The following is a 20,280-nucleotide window of genomic DNA, read 5'->3' as shown; positions in this document are numbered from 1 at the left end:
AATATTTTTAGCGAAGTCAAAATCATAAACTCAAACTATTCAATTTATTTTCACCAAAATTTCTTAATAGATGCATTGCAATTCAAGTAGGTATCATTGCATTGCAATCTCATAAATTTATCTTTTCAGCATGACCCTGAAAATAAAAAATTATCATTTTCGTCGGACGAAAATGATAATTCTCAGACATACGATTATTTTTGATTCAAATGCTGTTCGGCATTAAGGATACCCTTACATTGCGTAGTTAGAAAGAGAATATGATATTGTCATGATTGCTAAAGTTTTAGGCTCCAGAAATGAATATACATCAAACTGAAACAATTGATAAATTGAATGAACTTTTGAGAGGTTCTCAAATAAAAAAAATTATCTAATTTTTTACAATATTACTATTATTTTATCCACATATGTATATATAGTAATTTGAGAAAACTTTTAGGAAAAAATAAGTTTAATAAAAATCTGAATTTTACTTGTTGTGGGATTGTTATTAATTGACACTCCAGACGTATTACTAATAGTTATGCGTATGCAATTAAAGTATTTCTGATGGACAAAATGTGAGATTTATATCAGATAATTCATTTCTACTATTAAGTTATTCATTTATGAGTTTGCACTTATTCGCACTAAATAAATAACTATTAAAAATTGTTTTAATTAATTGACACCATATAATAGAGTGAATTTTGTTTGATCAAACAACAATAGATGATAGATATAAAGCCAAGAAACTTGCTATTAATATGCTCTACTTGCTATTTCAATGTAAGTATGATATTTTCTAAATGTTTCGTTCAGATAACTTAGATATATTAGTCAAAATTTGAAATTTTAATAGCACATATATTAAAAATAATTATTATTCATAAAAGATTAATGAAATAGTAAAAAAAATCAATCAAATTATAAAAATACAACATATGGTTTTTTATGGTTGTCTCATAATAGCATTTCATGAGAAAAAATATAATACTATTTATTTTTGCATAGTTCAATTTTTTTAAATAATGCAAGATATCCCGCCATTAGTTTTCATGAAATAATCCAAAAATCAGCATACACTTGAGAACATAGCAGCTCTACATGTTTTCGCTATTTATTTTCCAATAATATGAGGGGTTCACGGGATAAAGCTTCATTAAGCATAATTGATTACAATATCATCATATATATACCGAACATATAACAAATGGGATATTTGTATACTAAAATAAAAAAGGAGCAAATTATATAATTTTTGTCATGCTACTTATAGGTTCAAAAATCTTATAATATAAAAATATTTTCAAATACAAAGAAAATATGTGTTTATTTCAAATTTGAAAATTAGATATCTTGTGGGGTCCACTTTCCTCCTCTGTAATCACCTGTAGGGTTATCCTTAGGAAATCTTTTTGCATTTCTTGCCTTGTTGATCTCTTTTCTTGTTTCTGGTGTAGCTTTCTTTTGATTTCTGGATTTATTTTTCTCATATTCAAGTTTTTGGAGTTCGCGGATTGAAGGAGATATTTGGTAATTATTGACACGATTGTATATTTCTTGTTTGCATTTCTCTCCTTCGTTTTTTTGTAAAATTGTAACAGCCGTACGCATTTCAAACGATTTTGCGTTGTTTCCTTTGGGACACTGAGTAAGCATTGAGTGATGTATCGATTCATTTTGTTGTGTTTGAGCATTAGGATCAATTTCTGGAATCAACTTTGCGGCATCATCTGTAAAACGTTGAAATTGCTTCGCTAAATCAGGTTTTGTAAGTGGCTGAAACACAGGATATTCTTTGTCTTTTTCGTGAAGGCAATTTTCATGCCTTCCGATAAAATGATTTAATGTATTCTTCCATAGGAAAATTTTTTTCGTTGTTTCAATTGGAAGCATGATAATAAAAGTGAACCACTTAATAACTTTCGAATATATCTGATGAAATACTTTTTCTTGGTGTTTTAATGGTCTTCCACGTTTCTTCGGCTCTTCTGCTTTAGATTTGATTGGGAATGCTGGCTGTGATTCACTTTCTTTCTGTTGATTAACAGTTTCTTTTCCTGCTGCTTCTTTATATCCACCATTTTCAAGCTTTTCGAAAGCTCTGCCAACTGCACGTACACAATGACGAGGATCAAGTGTAATTTTAGCATTCGGAGCATATTGCTGGATGATGGCTTTCGTTTTATTGTCATTGTCATGAACCACTGTGGAAACATTTGTAAAGTCAAAATTTGACATCATCCTCTTTGTACATTCTGTTTCCATCATGTTGGATGGGCCTTCAAAGTCTCCTCCAGAGCTCTTTTTTATAACAGTTGTTTCACCAACAACTTTTCCACGGTTGTCCATCATTAAACTTTGGCACGCTGTAGCATTTCTGCCAACATTATAATGCGAATCAGTGCTTAAAAATGTATCTTTCTTCATTGTTTGTTGAGCATTTTTAATAGATTGCTCTTTATATTCTAGTATTACCTTACCTATTTCTTTTTGATGACGGTAAAACTCTTTTTCACTCGGCACTTTAATATTGTTATCTTGAAATAAATTCCTTGCTCGAGTATAAGAGTCACCATTAACAATTACAGAAGCAGTCCAGTGTTTTGGATCGACTTCCTTTGGCGCATTCTTTTCTTGGGAGTTTTTTCTTGCTTCAATTGATTTTTCGTTAGCTTCACGACTTTGTTGTTTGCGTCTGCTTGGTGGAGGCATATTACGTAAATGGTCGGCAAAAAATGTAATAAACGTAGTGAATAATTAAAAAGATTGCTTTATATAACAAATATAATCATTTTTTCCTTAGAAATCCCATTATTTGCATAACAATATTTAAAAATATTTTTTTGATATAGTTTACAGTCACATCAATATGAACTATATTAAACTATCAGAAACTTATGTATGTTATTAGTAAAGTTGAAATTTTTATCATATTTACACATTAAATTTAATTTTCATGCATATTTAAGTTTTTTTCAACACAATCTTGTATTGTTAGTACCGACAATATGAAAGAAAGTTATACTGTATTTAATTTTAGCAATAAACAAAAAAATCTAAATTATATCTTTAGATACTAGGATTGATTTAATGACTAAGAACGTTTTTATCAATAATACCATGATTCATAACATATAGACATAACCTAAATATACCAAAGCATTTCTACTTGGAACTAGCGCATCGCCAAAATAATGGGTCAATATTCATTTGACGTAATGCTGATCGAGAGAAGTCTTTATATATAAGCCTTATCACAATGCCACGAATGCACCCAGCTGCAGGCGTGTCTTGTTTAACATTCATTCCTATATATGATGGAACATTAATCAATAATCATGGAAGTATCACTTTTCAAATAACATCATTGTTAAATGAAAGAAAATTGTATGCAAAATTACATTTTGGTAATGGTGAGACGCAATATGTTGAAGTATATATCATTATTATTTAATATACAAACAAACTCTAGTACAAAATTGTATTAATTCAACTTTCATGTCTAATATAAAAACTTTTTTTAAAAAAAAGAGATATAATCGTGTATAATATGAGAAAAATGAATATCAATACAAAATAAAATATCAATTAGCTATTGCTGATGACATATCATGAATATTGATCATTTGATTTGATTAATTTTGATAAATATTAGGCTTTTTGCTAGTTACATATTACAATAAGGCTTTTAAATGGATATTTATTGATATGAGCTTATTTCAAAATGACAGTCTTTGATTTATCCACTAATAAGATTTGATGTCACAAAAATCTAGATTTTGGGGCATAAAAACCTAACACCAAATCATAACTTCTGTGCATATACTAAATTGAGTACAGAAATATGTTAATTTTCAGTATTTTTAGAAGAATTCTTATTATCCTTCAAAAAGTCAGTATTTCTGCTGTAATTTTCTACAACATTGTAGTTATTGCACTTTGTCTATGGATTTGTATATATGTTATATATAAATTATATATCTAAACTGCCCATAAGTGCAATTTTTATATAAATTGTTTATTTCTTTAACAATTTCATATGAAATATGCTTTTTTAAGCGTATCAAAGCTGTGTTCTTAATGTGCATGGATATATCAAGAAAAATGTCGAAAAAAAATGTGAATTCACAAATTCACTGAATTTTCACCGTTTTTTGAATTTTGCTACAGCACTAATATTAAATAATACTAAAATCTTCTGTCTTTGTAAAAGAATAAATTCTGACAAAAAGTGCTCGTTTAAATTTAATGATCATCTGTATGACTAAGTGGTAAAAAGTGTTTATGACCAAAAAAGGGTTACATGCTTAGTCTATTTTTCTGACAGGATACTCTAGATTTACATGATCTCTATTTCATATCTCCGTTTTTAGATTCTTCGACAGATTTTATGATAGAAAACCAAGATTAACAAATTTCCGGCATGTTAATGAAGAAATCTGCAGCTACCCTCAATATTATTTCAATAATCAGTATCGTTTCTCTTACAATTTATTTTTTTCTCAATAATTTAACAAGAAATAACAATACACACTTGGTTTTACGTATAAAAGCTAAGTGTCGAACTTAATCAACTTTACTTACTTAGCAAATGAATATTTTTGTGGTTGCGAGTTCTGAATGCTGAAGTTTTAGATTTCTCTATAAATGATATCATTGCACTTACAATGTTGTTCCAGCCTATCGCATAAATCATAGAAAATCCAAAAAAAAATAATATAAAGAAAATTCATGTCATGAAGTTCAAAAAATACCGTGTAACATTAAAATTTGTTATGCATAATACATTTTAGCTATTATTGATTTTTTTTAATTTTCGAGAAATTGAATGGTGAGTCCGATAGAGAAATTTTTAAAAATCCTAGTGCCTCATAGAAGTAATTTCCCTCGTCTCCCATACTTCCAAATGTATGCATATGACATAAACTTTTATGCATTACACAAGTGGCCAATAATATCTATAGAGTAAAAAATTAGAAATTTAATTTTTTTATATGATAGTTATATTTCAGATTTGCGAGCGTAACTTTTTTCTCCATGGCATACTTGTTTTAAGAGCAAATGATCAAAATCGTCCTTCAATTATTGAAGGAGCTGATATCTTTTGAAAATTGAATTGAAAGGGTATTCAATTTTCAAATTTCCTCTCAATTTTGGAAACATATCAACTCTATGAATTAACAATTATGTGCCTTCACAGTTTATCAGTCATATAAGGTGCTTATAAAGAAAAAAGTTACGCTCGCAAAATATGTTTTTATATAGATTTCACATAAAATAATTATGTAATTTCTAAAAAGAATATTTTTGTTCTTGAATATTAAAGTGTATTGTAGTTTAAAAAGTTTTAAATATGTTGCTAAAATTTCAGGTTTATAGCTCATGTCTAGCATGACTTCTTCGTATGCGCAAAAAATCTGACACGTAAGGGTATCCTTAAAAGCAAAAATAATCATTTACCTGAGAATTATAAATATTATTTAACTTGGTTTCATTATTATATGTAGATTAGTTTATGAGGACTTTATATTGTTATGAATCAATGGTGAAAGCATTTGAGCAACAAAATGATTTAATTTAATTGAGAAGCAGCTTTCAAAGTTGCAAATATAATTAGCTTTTCTTATATATGCAAAACTAACAACCTAAACCAGCTTTCATCATATTTACCTTTGAATCAAGATTTACTTCGCAATATGAAATATCATTTTGCGAAACCATGTGCAATATATTAGACTTATCGAATACATTCAATGAAACCAAAATCTAATTATGATGTTCAAATCAAGGTTTAAATTCTGTAACAAAAAATTTTTCATCGGATTTTTTTTTTCAAATTAATGATTCAAATCTTTCAAAGTACTGTTTATCCACAAGAATATCATGCAGCTATTTGTAGAGACATTGAACTATTTATCCAACGCTACAACACATTACAACCCCGACAATTCAGTTCTAGTGTAGGAAATTTGATTGCTATTTCAGGTTATCTCCTATTTAACATCGGAGGAACACAAAGTTATGTAAACCTTGATATCACATTAACTCCAAAATTCCCAATGAAATCTCCATACATTCAATTTAGAATTGATCCTTCTCAAATTTGCCCATCACACGGTCTCACACCTCAAGGTGTTGTTAATATGCCTGTTGTACACAACTGGGTATTCAGACAATCAACTTTGCTTCAAATGGGAGATGATTTATATAGATTTTTCATGCAAAACCCTCCGATAATGATCCAGACACCACAGCAAATACAAGGCTATGCTAATGCACCACAACAAATTGAACAAAAACCGCAAATTAACGTTGAAGAATTAAAAGCTGAAGCTTACGATGATGCAAATAAACTAGTTGAAGCATCTAATAAAGCACAAGCTGAATTAGCCTCTGTTTCAACGCAATACGCTTTAATGAAACATCAAATCGCTTTATCTCAAAAAGCAATCGAAGATTACAGAGCTAGTGTTACAGCACAAGCCACACAAAACTATGCCCAAGGCTATGCTCTTAATCCAGAAGTAGAAATCGAATTAAGATTTGAAGCTTCTCGACAAGCTTATCAAGAAACAATTGAAATAATCAAACAGAGCTACCAAAATAAGAGTATTACATTCGATGCCATGTTGAACGAAATTCAAAGTTTATCAAGGCAACATTTCTTTGATGGAATCTCAGATAAGCTCAAGACATATCCGAAAGAGTCATACACAGCATAATTTACTACTTGTTTTGTTTAAAATATTATTTTTATAAGAAAATATTTTTCTTTTATAAATATTTTTTTAATTTAAACATACTATTATTCCCTATTCAAGCAAAGTTATTTCATTTATTAATATTTATTATATAGGACGATCAATAATTAACTTTTTTAAAAATTAAGCCGACGTTGCTTGATCTTCAGAGAACATTAAGCTTTACAATATCAAAGGTTAGTTGTACTGATTTGCAACCAGGCATCAGCCAGTTGAATTGTTTTCAATATTTACCAAATCAAGTCAAAATTATTCATTACGACGCATAGCACAAACACACTCGGGAAGTCTTTTAAAAAGGAAATAGAAAATCATGACAATTCATCAGATGATATATTCAAATTACGGTTTTGACAATAAAAATTTTTTAAAATGAGTAGATTTGCTGTTTTAAAGTCATCAGGAAGTGAAGATGACGAAGCAGACAATCCACTTCAAATGCTTACACCCAAATATTCAATTCAAAAAATATTATCTTCATTCAAACCCGCATCAATATTACCAGCACCAACAGAGCTCATGGCATACGAAAATGTATACATGAAAGAAGTTCAAAGTCTAGAATGCAATACATTCAAACCACCAACATCAGAAATTAATGTACCTTCTAGCGTAATAAATGGAAAAATTACACCTAGAACAGCGCAGACAACTCAGATTAAAAGACAGATACGTGCATCGCCAAAAGGAAAGAAATTGGATGCAACAAAACCATTTTCTGAAGAAGAATTGGCAACTTTATGGTTTTATAAAGATCCAACTGGTCAAGTTCTTGGCCCTTATCTTCCACAACAGATGAGAACATGGCTAGATAAAAAATACATATCATTATCACTCCCTGTTTGCCAGGGAACTGCAAATGGACCATTTAAACCAATATCTTCTTTATTTTCAGATCAGAATTCAGCATTCCAAGAGCGGAAATACAATCAAACACAAGTAGAAATACAGAAACCTGCTTATATCGAACCACGGCGTCAAGAGAAGAAATTATCTACTTTATTCTCATTTTCAATAGATGAAAAGGAGGATGATTTGTTAGAATGTTGGGAAAAGACAGATTCGTTGAATTTTAAGTAATATATATTGTACTTTTTTTTTATTTTTTTGTTATCTCAAGAAACTAAAAATTTGTGACTTATACTAAATATAATTTCTTTTGTAAATAGAAACTCAATGAACTGATAGCACTTTCATGAAAATTTGGAGAGAGGGTCAAAGTTGCTATTTGTCACTTTTCCACAAGAATATAATGGGGAAAAAGTTATCATATAGTTGATCTCATTCACTGAGGTGAGAGATGCATGTAGTGTAATTTGATAAACAGTGGGATTGCTGCTCTAAGTCCTAGGTTCGAGACACATTGGCTTCATTTTTCTCTTTTTTATTGACGTAAACTATTCAATTTTTGTGTTCTCCTTTCAAATTTCAGAATTTTTTTTGCAGATTTCACGCTACATTCGAAGTTACCTTTTGTAACAACCACCACTGCCTACGAAAGACGAAAGTGTGTCACGATTTCACCCGGAAATTCGACGGTTGTTTAAGAGTAAGCACTTTTGGCACCTACTCTGAAAATTTGCCTTTAATTGTAAAATTTTTTTTTTCCCTCTATATTGTTTTTACTTAGTTTCAGTATTTGTTATTACAATGATGTAGATTATTTATTTAAGAATCAGCTGGAAAAAAATGTAAAGTAATAAGCAGGTCTTCTTTTTTACATTTCTTAAATAACAAGAGAAAACAATACCTATGTAATGTATCATCTCCCTGCTCTCAAAAAGATTGAATTAACATAATCAATTATTGAACGACTAAGTCTTATCGGATTTACTAGACCTCATTAACAAGACATAGAATCAAGTGATTTGGAATGAATGATATAAGAAAAAGTTAATGGTGTCTATATTTTAGAGTTGAAAAGTCTGTCAGAATAATCACGACTATTTTTTTCAAAAATTTTCGTTCAAATTTCTTATTGTTATTTTCATTCATTTAGAATGTCTGAAACAGTAGTTGATTCTAATCATCCTCTTGCACTTGCAATCAAAAGAAATTCGATTGAAGATGTTAAACGTTTAATAAATGATGGTGCTGATGTTAATTTATTCTTTTACTCTAAAACCTTAATTAAAACAGATGGAGAAACACATGAAGGTAACTATAATGAAAATGTGAATACTCCTCTTACTCTTGCAATCAAAAAGAATAAAATTAAAATTTCAAAATGTTTAATAGAGAATGGAGCAAATGTTAATGCAATAGCTACTCACAAGAAGCATGTATGGGGATCATGCTACACAGAATCTTACAATCCTCTCATTCTTGCCTTTAAACAAAAATCAATTGAATTAGTCAAATTTTTAATTGAACATGGTGCAAATTATAAAGAAGATTTTTCAGGACAATATCCTCTCATACTGGCAATTGAGAAAGGTATGACTGATATTGCCAAATACTAGGTCGAACATGGTGCTAATGTCAATAAGGAGACCCGCGAGTACTTTGATTATAAAACTCCACTCAAAGCTGCAATAATTAAAGATTCGATCGAAATGGTCCAATTCCTAATTGAACACGGTGCATATATTAATAAGAGATTTAGTGATTACCATGGTGGTTATGATTATAAAGATTTTGAAACGCCCCTTGCTGTTGCAATTAAACATGGATCACTTGAAATTGTCAAAAAATTAGTTGAAAGTGGTGCAGATGTTAATATGAAAATTATAGATACTGATGAAGATTACTGCACTGAAAGAATTTCTCCTCTTGAAATTGCAAATGAAAATGATGCAATTGAAATTGCAAATTATTTAGTTGAGAAAGGTGCAATAGCTTATAAAGAATTTGTTGATGATGATGACGACGAAACTGATTTTTATGATGAACTTTGAATTAAATTTTTTTGTGTTAAGAATGCTGCAGAAGATGTTGAAGGAAATGATGAAGTTGATAATAATGATGATGAAGAGGAAGAAGAGGAGGAAGGGACCGAAGAAGAAGACTACACACAATATGTTATCAGTATGGTAAAACATGATAAAGGATATAATCAATATTTATGAATTCGTGCAACAATAGATGTTGTTTGTAATTCATTAATTAATCAAATTCACTTCATAGCTCATGAAAAATTTAATATTGTCAATCAATGTTTTTGTTAATCATCTTTTAAAATATCTAATCTTATATTATTTTCAAAATTTTGATTAAAAAAATGGTTGATAATTACAGTCAATAAAGGTCGCTGATCAATTATTATCATATACATTCTTAGATGGAGAAATTTCAATACTGAATACATAATCTCATTAGGAATTAATTTTAATACATGGAATTCTCTCAAAATATTTATAGATGATGCTCAGGCTTATGATAAAGAGTTAGTTTTCTAGTGGAATTGGCATAATTGAGTTAGTTTTCCCAGAAAAATTACAAAAAAAAAATTATAGAAGTTGCATTAAATCAATATAGGTGCAAACTTTCAGATTGGCGATAATTGTTTCTCTCAATGCTTTACTTTAGTTCGAATTCTCTAATAGTATAGTATTAAAATATAAATTTCGAGTCAAACAATTAATTATTGCATTGGAATCACTAAAATCGAACTATTTGATACAATAGAAACAATTGGAGACTTCATTTTCAATATTTGCCAAAAGATTACTGATATCCAAATTCCAAAACTCATTTTTATTGATTTGCAAATAAAGAAATAAAAAAGTAATTAAATTTATGATAAATTTAATAAACCGCAAGTTATTTTTTTATCATGTATTTACAAATATTTTTATTATTTATAAAACTGTAATAGTATTATGAATTTCGCAATCATATTATTAAAGTAAGATAATATTAATACAATAATATATTACAAAAAAAATTAAAAGAAAAAAATTCCCAAAAAAAATTACAAAAAAAAATCTAAAAATATACAGAAATCAATTGTAACCTCTTCCATAACCGTAACCGCCTCCGGAACCGAAACCAGAATTAGATCTAGTCATAGAATTACCGAAACCTCCTCTCCCAGAGCCCTTTCCCACTGATACTCTTCTCAGAGCACCACTTGCTTCGTATTCCTCGAGTCCTTCTGGTATAGGAAGGTTCTTTGAGCGAAGATGCTGAATCAACTGAGCGAGGAACGCGTTATTCGACTCGTTGAAGAAGGAAGTCGCGAGGCCATGCTTACCAGCACGTCCTGTTCTTCCGATTCTGTGTGTATATGTGTCGAGATCTGTTGGGAGGTCGAGGTTGATGACGTGGGCAACGTTGCTGATATCGAGACCACGGGAGGCGACGTCTGTTGCGACCATGATGTTGGCCCTTCCAGTGGTGAACTGCCTGAGAGCGGCCAATCTCTGGTCCATCTGACGTTCGCCGTGGATGGCAACGACAGCGGTGTGTTCGTCGTAGAGGAAACGTTCGATACGGTCGACGGAGACCTTTCGTTCTGCAAAAACGAGAGTTGGTCCGTCGACTTCTTTGATAACACCGAGTAATTCGGAGAATTTGTCCATTTCGGAGCAGTAAATGAATCTCTGTTCGATGGATTTAGGAGCGTCTTGCATACCAACTGATATTCTGCAATATTTTGGTCGCATAAAGTCACGAGCAAGATTTCTGACAGCGTCAGGGAATGTAGCGGAGAAAAGCATTGTCTGACGATCATCAGCGGGTGGCATGTCCCATCCGTTGATGACTTCTTGCATCTGTGGCTCAAAACCCATATCCAACATACGATCTGCTTCATCGAGAATGAGGAAGCGGACCTCTGATAAGGTAATGCAATGCTGTTTAAGAATATCGATAAGACGGCCTGGAGTTGCGATGACGATATCAATTCCACGACTCAAGTTGCGAATTTGTTCTGTAATTGGTGCTCCTCCGAATACGCATGTTGTTTTGAGATCGGTGCCTTTGCAGAATTTGCGAGTTTCTTCGAAAATTTGAATTGCAAGTTCTCTCGTTGGACACAAGGCTACGCAGGACGGATTTGGTGAGTGGCATGTGCCTATAAGCTGTGTAATAACAGGAAGCATGAAAGCTGCTGTTTTACCTGAACCTGTCTGTGATGTAACGATAAGATCTTCTCCATTGAGAATATATGGTATGGAATAGCGTTGAACTGGTGTGGGAACTTTGTAGCCGTTGTGTGCGACGTTTCTAAGTACTTCATTTCGGATGCCGCAGCCTGGGAAATCTATGATAGGAGGGATATGATTTCCGGCCTCGACTTTGACGTCTGCGCCCTCGTAAACTGAAATATCTGGTCCATCTGTACTTGCTTTGTTTCTCATAAATAAATCTTCAATTTCTTCATCTGTAATTGCTTTAGGTGGATTTGGCATTGATCGACTTCTGCTTAATTGATCGCCCGTCGGTGGACGTGTTGGATGATGATATGGCTCATTAAACACGTTAGGACGTCTGTAATCTTGCCTGTAGCCTCCACCTGAAGGATAAGGACGATAATCATCGCGTGGAGCGTGGTTTGGAGGTGGTTGTGTGGCTTGCTGTTGTGGTCTGTTTCTTAAGTGAGGTGGGATATAAGCGCCTGAACTCATTTGGACCAACGATTATTTTCCCTTCAATTCGAAAAAAGAAAGGAAATTTTTGGCTAATAAAAAAATTTTATTTTTGATGGCTATTTTTATTATTCTTAAATTTTGGAACGAGCAAGGAAATGACATAAACTTTTGTGGAATCAAATCAAAATTCAGGAAACTTCGGATTTCTGATCATTGTTCAATTTTTTTGATCAAATTTTGTTGCAAAGCATTATGATTTCAAATGTCTTAGAAGCATGAAAATGAATGCAAGTCCTTGCCAGTTTGTTTACCATTAAAATTTTGTTTCAAATTTTATTTGTTAGCCATTAGAATAGTTTATTCCACTTAATTAGTTTGATAAAGCATAGATATTGATCTTATCTACTTCATGAGCTGATCTTGTATGAAATAAAGTAATTTTGCTTGCACATTAGAGCACAGTTCTTTCAATTCACTACAGAGCATCATTTATTGTTCATGTGTGATTGTAACATATGAATATGCTTCGACAAAAACGAAATTTGAAATTTGATATAATCTGAAACATATTTATGCTGATGAGATCTGCATTAACATGATAATTTATGATGATTTCTTCATAAAAAAATATAATTCGAAATAAATCAATGTAAATGAGCGATCAAATTACAATTATAGCTTGTTAATATTCATTTACTAGTTGTTTTATGACTATTATCGTGGATAAATATTCGATAACTTTTGAATTTACCTTGGTTCGAAATGAAAACTGGGTATTTACGAAAAAATTATTTTAAAAACAATATTTATATGTATTTTTATTTGATTTTATTTGGTTTCCAAGCAAATTAATTTGAGATCTTGGCTTGGAAAATTCGTTTATTTATGAAACTCCGATAAAAGCAAAATACATGGATTATACAATACATATTCATTCATAACTTTTTTGATGTTTTTTATTTTTGGCGCCAAAATTTTTTCTAAGTTCAATGAATATAAAGAAGGTTGTGATTAGTGGCTTCAAAGCATTTGCCGACACAACCATCTTTGGTCCATTCTCACCCGGCAAGAATTGCATCTTAGGTCTTAATGGTTCAGGGAAAACCACGCTATTTCAAGCGATTGAGTTTGTATTATTAGAAAACTACTCGATGCTCCCTCACAAAAACAGAATAGCCTTACTGCATTCAGGAAATGTTCAGAAAAACCGTGCCTTTGTTGAGATTACCTTCGATAATACGAACCGAATGTTTTCAATTGACAAGCAAGAGTTCTCTATACGTCGCGAAATCGGCATGCAAAAGGATGAGTACTTTATAGATCGCAAGCATTCGATGCGAAATGACATAGTTTCCCTTTTCAACTCCGCAAACATTTCATTAAACAACGAAACGTTCATCATACAGCAAAACAGAGTCAAAGGAGTTGCAGAGATGAGTGATGAGGATCGCTTATGCCTGTTTTTCGATATCTCTGGCATCCAAGTTTATACAGATAAAAGGCAAGAATCAGTCAAAATGATCGCCGAATCAGACGAGCGACGCAAAAAGATAGGCGAAAGCATCGAATACATTGACTACAAGATCGAGCAACTCGAAAAAGAGCGAGAAGAGCTTGAATCATTTTTTCAATTGGATAAGAAGAAAAGAGCACTTGAATACATCATCTACGATCGTCAGAAGAACGAAGCAGAAGAGCAGATCAAGTCCATTGATGAGATAAGGTCAAATCAAAGCACAGTTTTGGAAGAACTTCGAAATTCTTTTGAAGAAATTTCAAATGAAATCAATGATTTAAGTCGGTTGATACAAGAATCAACGAACAACCAAGATAATCTACAGTCATCCATTACATCTTTTGAAGAAATGATCGAGAAAACAATTACAAAAACAGAAAATTCAAAATTAAAATTAGAATCTTTAGAAAAGAAACTGAATAGATCATCAGAACAGCAAGAGCAGATACCAATAGAGATCAACAACCTCAAGGAGAAGCTCAAAGGCGCAGAAACAAAGAAAGATGAAATGAAAAATGAATTATTTGAAAAGAAAACAGAAATTGGACAGTTGAATGCCAAGATATTCAAGCACAAATCAGATCTAGATAAGAAATACAACCAAATGAAGTTCCAAGTCGAATCAAATGAAAATAAAATTTTCGATATCTCAAACAAAATCAACAATAATAACAAACAGATAGAAGATATCGAAAGAGAGATCCAAAACCAAAAGGAACAGCTACATGTTGCCAAACAAAATTTTGAAATTTCCAAAAAAGAATTTTTCGATTCTTTGGACAACAGAAAACAAGCTTGGAAACAAGAATCAGACATCGTCAAGAGGAAATCACAGTTACAGAAATCAATATCCGAATACAAACTGAAATATCAGCAGAATTCTTTTTACGAAATCGTGAATTTCATCAAGAAACAAAATATTGATGGAATAAATGGTCCCTTGATCGATCTCATTGATCTTAAATCAGATAGTGACATCGCTCCTGCTATTGATGCTGTTGGTGGTAAAAAATTGTTCGCTTTCGTAGCAGATGACGATAAAAGTGCCAAAAAATTGAATGAAAAATTGTCAGAAACAAAATTTGGCAGTGTACAAATAATATTGTTGAATAGATTGCAAACTGTCAACAGAAAGATTCCAACAACAAATCAGATGAAACCGCTAACGGATTTTATCGTCGTGAAAGAAGAAAAATTCCAAAAAATTGTTGATTATGTATTTGGAAATTTCGGATTGTGTCCGACCTTGGATTCCGCAATTGATGAGAGCGAAACACAGAAAGTAAACACTGTAACTGTTTCCGGTGATGTAAACTATTATAACGGTTTAATGACAGGCGGTTATCGTAATCCTCTCAATTCTATTCCAATTTTACATTTCAATTTGATGAAACTGCAAAATGAAATGTCTGAATTAGAGAAAAGTGAAGTGACCATAAAAGAAAAAGTGTCAGAATCAGAAGAACAAATTTCGGAAGCTTCAAAGAACCAAATCAAAAGAGAAAATGATATACAGTCAATTAAAGAAAAAATTAATTCATTAATACAAAAAAGTGATAGTCTGAAAAGTGACAACTCTGTATTTTCATCCAGATTAGAAGATCTTAAATCCAAACAGATAAAACTTCAACCAGAACTATTACTTGTCAAAAGTGAAGTGAATGCAGAAAAAAATGACGAAAATTTGTCAGAAGAAGAAATCAATGAAATTTCTGAGAAGTTGGCGGTTTTGACAGGCGAATCAATTTCATTAGAACTCAAGATTGGATCTCAAACAAGTTTCATACAGTCATTGAATGAAAAAATAACAAAATTGATGTCAGAAAATGTAGATACAAATAAACTAAAAAGTGACATTGATAAATTGAAAAGTGACATTGTAAATTACGAAGACAAAAGAGAAGATCTTAAAAACAAATTGAATGATTATAAAAATGAACTTATCAAAGTCAAAAATGAACTGAAAGAAAACACAAAAATTTTGACGGAAAAAACAAAAACGCAAAATGAAATCAAAAACAAAATCCGTCATCAACAGAGTTCTTTTGAAAATCTGACAACACAGTTCACTTTACAAAATCGTTTGGCAAAAGAAGCCACAGAACGAAGGAATTTCATTACTCCTATTCCTGAAGAAGAAATCGCAGAATATAAGGAATTTTCTGATACAAGAATAAGAGATGTTTTCGACCAAATAAATACAGAATTGTCACTTTTCAGGCATGTTAACAAAAAGGCTGACGATCAATTCTTTAAGTTTGCCGGGCATAAGAAAGAACTTGAGCGAAATCTTCAAGAAATTGATGATTCGAGGAAGAGTTTGATCGAATTAATTTCAGAACTTGATTCTAAAAAACGATCAGCATTTGAATCATTCTTTGCTAAATTGAGTTATCATTTTAAAGATATCTATCATAAGCTTGAGCCGACGAGGAATTGTCAAATTGTTCTACAGCGAGAAAGCTCAAATCTAGGTCAAGAAGAAGAGACACCATTAAAAGGAGTTGCCTTTAGATTTGATGATTTCTTCATTGAACAAATGAGTGGTGGCCAAAAAACGATATGCGCAATTTCTTTCTTGTTGGCTATTCAAAAAACAACGCCAACACCTTTCTACTTGTTTGACGAAATTGATGCAGATTTGGATCCTCAACACAGAAAGAATTTGTCTGAAGTGATTTCTGAGATGGCAAATGCTGATCCTCCTTCCCAGTTCATTTTCTCTACTTTTAGACCTGAAATGTTGGAAGTTTCAGACAAATTCTTCGGAATTTCTAATATGAACAACAAGAGCACTTCGAAGGAAATGACTTTGGAAGAAGCTGTGTCATTCATTGAGTCAGAACAGACTTTACCTGCTGTTAATGAAGAACCAATATAATAAATATATTTTTTTGTTTGTTTTTATTTAGAAAAATAATATTTTCATTTAGAAATACTCTTTACATGTAAACATTTGTTTGTTTTCCAACTTTAGATGATCTATTATCATTCCTTTTATTATCTATAATTGTCAAAGCAAAAATATCTCACATGAAGATCCTAACAAGATTCTCTCGCAGATAAAAAATGTGACGCTCTAAGATACATTGAACCAACAGCATCTATAACGGATCAAAAAAAATCTGTCCTTGATTGAAAAGAAACAAATTTTTTGTTGTCAATTTCACTTTTTTGATGTAGATTGAGATTTTTATATTCAAAATTACAATTTATCATATTGACAATTTGGCTCATAAAAAAGGGGGGAACTTCGTCGACAACAAAGGTATCGACCAAAATTGTTCTCATTATGCTTGACATATGAAGTATAGTAATAGTGTGTATGGACTCATAGAATGGCTTTCGTTTGATTTCGAGATATATTATGATCTTCTAAAATATCCATATTTTACTTGATAACGCATATGTTTTATCGTATTATGAAAATTAAACGAAAAATATGGCTCAAGACGAGCAAAATACGATGCTAAAGAAGTAAATTGTTTATTGATTAGGGTGCTTTCAGGTATTTTTTTGAAGTAACACTTTATTCGTTTTCCTTTCTACATCTGTATATAAAACATGAACAAATAAGGATTTATAATTAATTTTTTTTTTCGAATTGGGTAAATAAATCGTTAGATCTTAGATTTTATTAATCATTTCTTCTTAAAATAAGACTGTGGTAATAGGAACTGTGTATGAGAGTTGGAGTATTGTTAAATTGCGCGAAATGTTGATAAGTTTCAAAAACGATTTGTAATATGTTCAAATATATTAGAATTTAATGGGGTGTGATGACATCGACTGCAAACAATCAATTTTAAGTGATTGATGAAAATCGATATCAATATTTAAAATTTTCTAGGTTTTTTTGACTGATAGCAATTGCTTTGGACACCTAGAATGAAGTTCTCCTTGGTGAATTTCTCCAAATTTTTTCCATTATAGAAAAAGCCTAAGCAATTTTCTAGAAAATGATAACGTTTTTTTCAATTCTTGATTTTTTTTGGAAAATTGAGGTTAATTTTTTTGAAAATTTATAATTTAGAGAGAAATGAACCATTTTCATTGTGTTCCAAATCGATAAAACCTTTTTATTTTTGCTATTCTATAATTTTTCTACTAAATTGTGTCAATTATAAAGCAAAATCTTATAACTATTTTTCGAAGATATAGAAAAGAAGTATACATTCCAAAATTATAAATCAGTCATAGCTTACTATCAAAAATAATATACTATTCTATATAGACAACCATCTATTGTTAGTAATTTAAAATTATTTCTGGTTCAAATTAAGGATTATCTTCACATGTTTAGAAACTATTGTAAGTATCTAGAAAACAATCAATAATATCATGATTTTATTCACAGATGAGTTCAAGATATATATTCTGAAATGCATTTCGACAATAAATCTGAATCAAACGTATATTAAATTCGCACATTTAGTATTCTTATCATAATAATGTTATCAGTTAGTGACTATGGGTATAAAATAAGCAACATTAGATCTGTATCTCATAATCAAACGGAAGCTAAGCTAAGATATTTGAGAATATATCACCTGATAGTATGCATAATACTATACCAGAATGACTAGTCAATATGTTGTTTCAATATCGTTTTAAATTTTTTATGCCAAAATAGTACTTTGGCTATCATTGGTAATACGTAAGGTCACTACTGTTGTAATATTTCGAAAAAATAAAGGTATCAACTTTAATGCAAGATATGATGAGTTGAACATCGAATAATTGGGTTTTTGTAATATTAATATTCTTTAGTCCCTAGTATATTATTGTTTCATACTAATAACGTGGATCAATTCCGTTTCAATGATCAGATAAAGCAGAAACAATACACTCAGGTGCCACTTTTTTGGTCTAAAAAATGAGTTCCCCCCTTTTGCTCATAAGATAAAATAATCGCCATTCAAATTGTGAATTTTACAAAATTTTTAATGGAGAAATCCTATTACTGTGAACTTATGGATTTATTCAAAGATTATATTGACATATTCCAAACGTTGTACAAGCTAAATACGTTCGACGAAAACAAAATAGACGAACTTTTCAAGCGAATCAAAAATAATTTAATTGAAACAAAACTTTTTACAATATATGAGATCATCTTATCAATTGAAAATGCAATTAGATGCAATAATCGATATGCCAAATCTTATATCATCCTTTTAAAAAAAGTCATCAAAGAAAATCCAAATATTTATAATGATCTACCCTATCGATTCAAAACTATACTCGCTAAAGATTTTAATATAGAGCTTATCTATTGTCTCACGATGGAATATCCAATATCCGATTATTTAAGTAATTTTTTTCTCAAGGTAATACCAATGATTAAAATAATTATGGATGATGATATCAAAGCATTTATATCATATATAGAAGAAAATTACAATGACTTAAATGATGAATTTAGCTCTCCAGCTTATCATTTTTATAGATATTGCTCCTATTATGGTGCAGTCAATTGTTTTAAGTTCACCTAAGATTTCACGCACAAATTCCTCTGGGGTGTCTTTATTGTTCATTTATAGGTGGAAATCCACACATCATTAGTGAATGCTTGAAATATCAAATAGCTGATAATTTTAGTATGACATGGGCAATTGCTTCACATAACATCGATTTTGTTACTTTTTTGATGAATGAATACAACTTAAAAATTGATATCGCAGACTGTATTAGATATAATAATCTTCAAGCATTTTTAGTTTATTTAGACAAATTAAATGATGTCAACAAATGTGTCGCAGAATCTGTTAGATTTAATATTCCATCCCTTTGTGAATTCTTTATCACTCATGGTGCAGATGTCAATGGAAAAGATGTTGATGGGTCAACTGCGCTTCATATTTCGGCATATGATAATAAAATCAATTTTGTTAATATGCTTCTTTCATATGGTGCAGATGTGAATGTCAGAAATAACTATGGAACAACTGCACTTCATTATGCAATTTATAGTAGTAATTTAGAAATAATAGAAGCTCTTATTTCACATGGTGCAGATGTCAATGTTAAAAATGATTATGGGCAAGCTCCTATTGATTATGCAACTACTGAAGAAATTAAGGATTATCTTAAATACCATGGCGCAATTTAATATATTCTAGTTATTAAACAAACGCATTTATATATTTGCATTCTATTTTTAAATCAGCGAACAAATATATTGGATGACAACCATAAATATCTCTATTAGCAAATATTTTACAACTTCAGAATATCCATTAAATTCGAAATTATTAGATTTACCCTTTTTGGCTCCATATGCAACAAGAATTTGATCCATTCTATGCACAAATGATAAATTTGACTTGTTACATGCTAGATTGATGGTATTTCATAAGTTAATGATTACAGTTTATGAAATTCTTCTTGAGTTGATGCAAAATGCAATGAATTAACTATATTTTGTAGAAAATCTTTTGAAATGATAATAAAAGTTAATTACAATGAATAAAAAAAAATT

At 30.7% G+C, this 20,280-nt stretch overlaps 8 protein-coding genes across 8 annotated transcripts, besides 1 other annotated feature; 6 read left to right on the top strand and 2 right to left on the bottom strand.

The window, feature by feature from the left end:
- Positions 1-226: 226 nt before the first annotated feature.
- Positions 227-5,424: a mobile genetic element.
- On the bottom strand, positions 1,333-2,700 carry TVAGG3_0341400 (IS204/IS1001/IS1096/IS116 transposases DDE domain-containing protein; the record flags this gene model as incomplete). Its single annotated transcript, XM_051230766.1, has 1 exon — positions 1,333-2,700. One exon carries the CDS (start codon positions 2,698-2,700, stop codon positions 1,333-1,335), a length of 1,368 nt encoding a protein of 455 aa, XP_051100496.1.
- Positions 5,425-5,819: 395 nt separating the features above from the next.
- On the top strand, positions 5,820-6,744 carry TVAGG3_0341380 (tumor suppressor protein 101 family; the record flags this gene model as incomplete). The annotated part of the gene is made up of 1 exon (XM_001581279.1): positions 5,829-6,710. The coding sequence occupies one exon, from the start codon at positions 5,829-5,831 to the stop codon at positions 6,708-6,710; it is 882 nt and encodes a 293-aa protein (XP_001581329.1).
- Positions 6,745-7,101: 357 nt separating this feature from the next.
- TVAGG3_0341370 (GYF domain family) lies at positions 7,102-7,873 on the top strand (the record flags this gene model as incomplete). The annotated part of the gene is made up of 1 exon (XM_001581280.1): positions 7,122-7,829. One exon carries the CDS (start codon positions 7,122-7,124, stop codon positions 7,827-7,829), a length of 708 nt encoding a protein of 235 aa, XP_001581330.1.
- An 876-nt stretch (positions 7,874-8,749) lies between these two features.
- TVAGG3_0341360 (spectrin binding) lies at positions 8,750-9,211 on the top strand (the record flags this gene model as incomplete). The annotated part of the gene is made up of 1 exon (XM_001581281.1): positions 8,750-9,211. The coding sequence occupies one exon, from the start codon at positions 8,750-8,752 to the stop codon at positions 9,209-9,211; it is 462 nt and encodes a 153-aa protein (XP_001581331.1).
- A 93-nt stretch (positions 9,212-9,304) lies between these two features.
- On the top strand, positions 9,305-9,646 carry TVAGG3_0341350 (uncharacterized protein; the record flags this gene model as incomplete). Its single annotated transcript, XM_001581282.1, has 1 exon — positions 9,305-9,646. The coding sequence occupies one exon, from the start codon at positions 9,305-9,307 to the stop codon at positions 9,644-9,646; it is 342 nt and encodes a 113-aa protein (XP_001581332.1).
- An 858-nt stretch (positions 9,647-10,504) lies between these two features.
- Positions 10,505-12,319, bottom strand: TVAGG3_0341340 (ATP-dependent RNA helicase DBP3 family; the record flags this gene model as incomplete). The annotated part of the gene is made up of 1 exon (XM_001581283.1): positions 10,694-12,319. The coding sequence occupies one exon, from the start codon at positions 12,317-12,319 to the stop codon at positions 10,694-10,696; it is 1,626 nt and encodes a 541-aa protein (XP_001581333.1).
- A 953-nt stretch (positions 12,320-13,272) lies between these two features.
- On the top strand, positions 13,273-17,742 carry TVAGG3_0341330 (structural maintenance of chromosomes protein 3 family; the record flags this gene model as incomplete). Its single annotated transcript, XM_001581284.1, has 1 exon — positions 13,273-16,680. The coding sequence occupies one exon, from the start codon at positions 13,273-13,275 to the stop codon at positions 16,678-16,680; it is 3,408 nt and encodes a 1,135-aa protein (XP_001581334.1).
- A 1,380-nt stretch (positions 17,743-19,122) lies between these two features.
- On the top strand, positions 19,123-20,187 carry TVAGG3_0341320 (positive regulation of myosin-light-chain-phosphatase protein; the record flags this gene model as incomplete). Its single annotated transcript, XM_001581285.1, has 1 exon — positions 19,402-19,911. One exon carries the CDS (start codon positions 19,402-19,404, stop codon positions 19,909-19,911), a length of 510 nt encoding a protein of 169 aa, XP_001581335.1.
- Positions 20,188-20,280: the final 93 nt, after the last annotated feature.

The sequence above is a fragment of the Trichomonas vaginalis genome, chromosome V (genome assembly GCF_026262505.1).
Source record: "Trichomonas vaginalis G3 chromosome V, whole genome shotgun sequence".
NCBI classification, from domain to species: Eukaryota; Parabasalia; order Trichomonadida; family Trichomonadidae; genus Trichomonas; species Trichomonas vaginalis.
The sequence above is the reverse complement of the archived record's forward strand: the minus strand, read 5'-3'. Positions and strand labels throughout refer to the sequence as shown.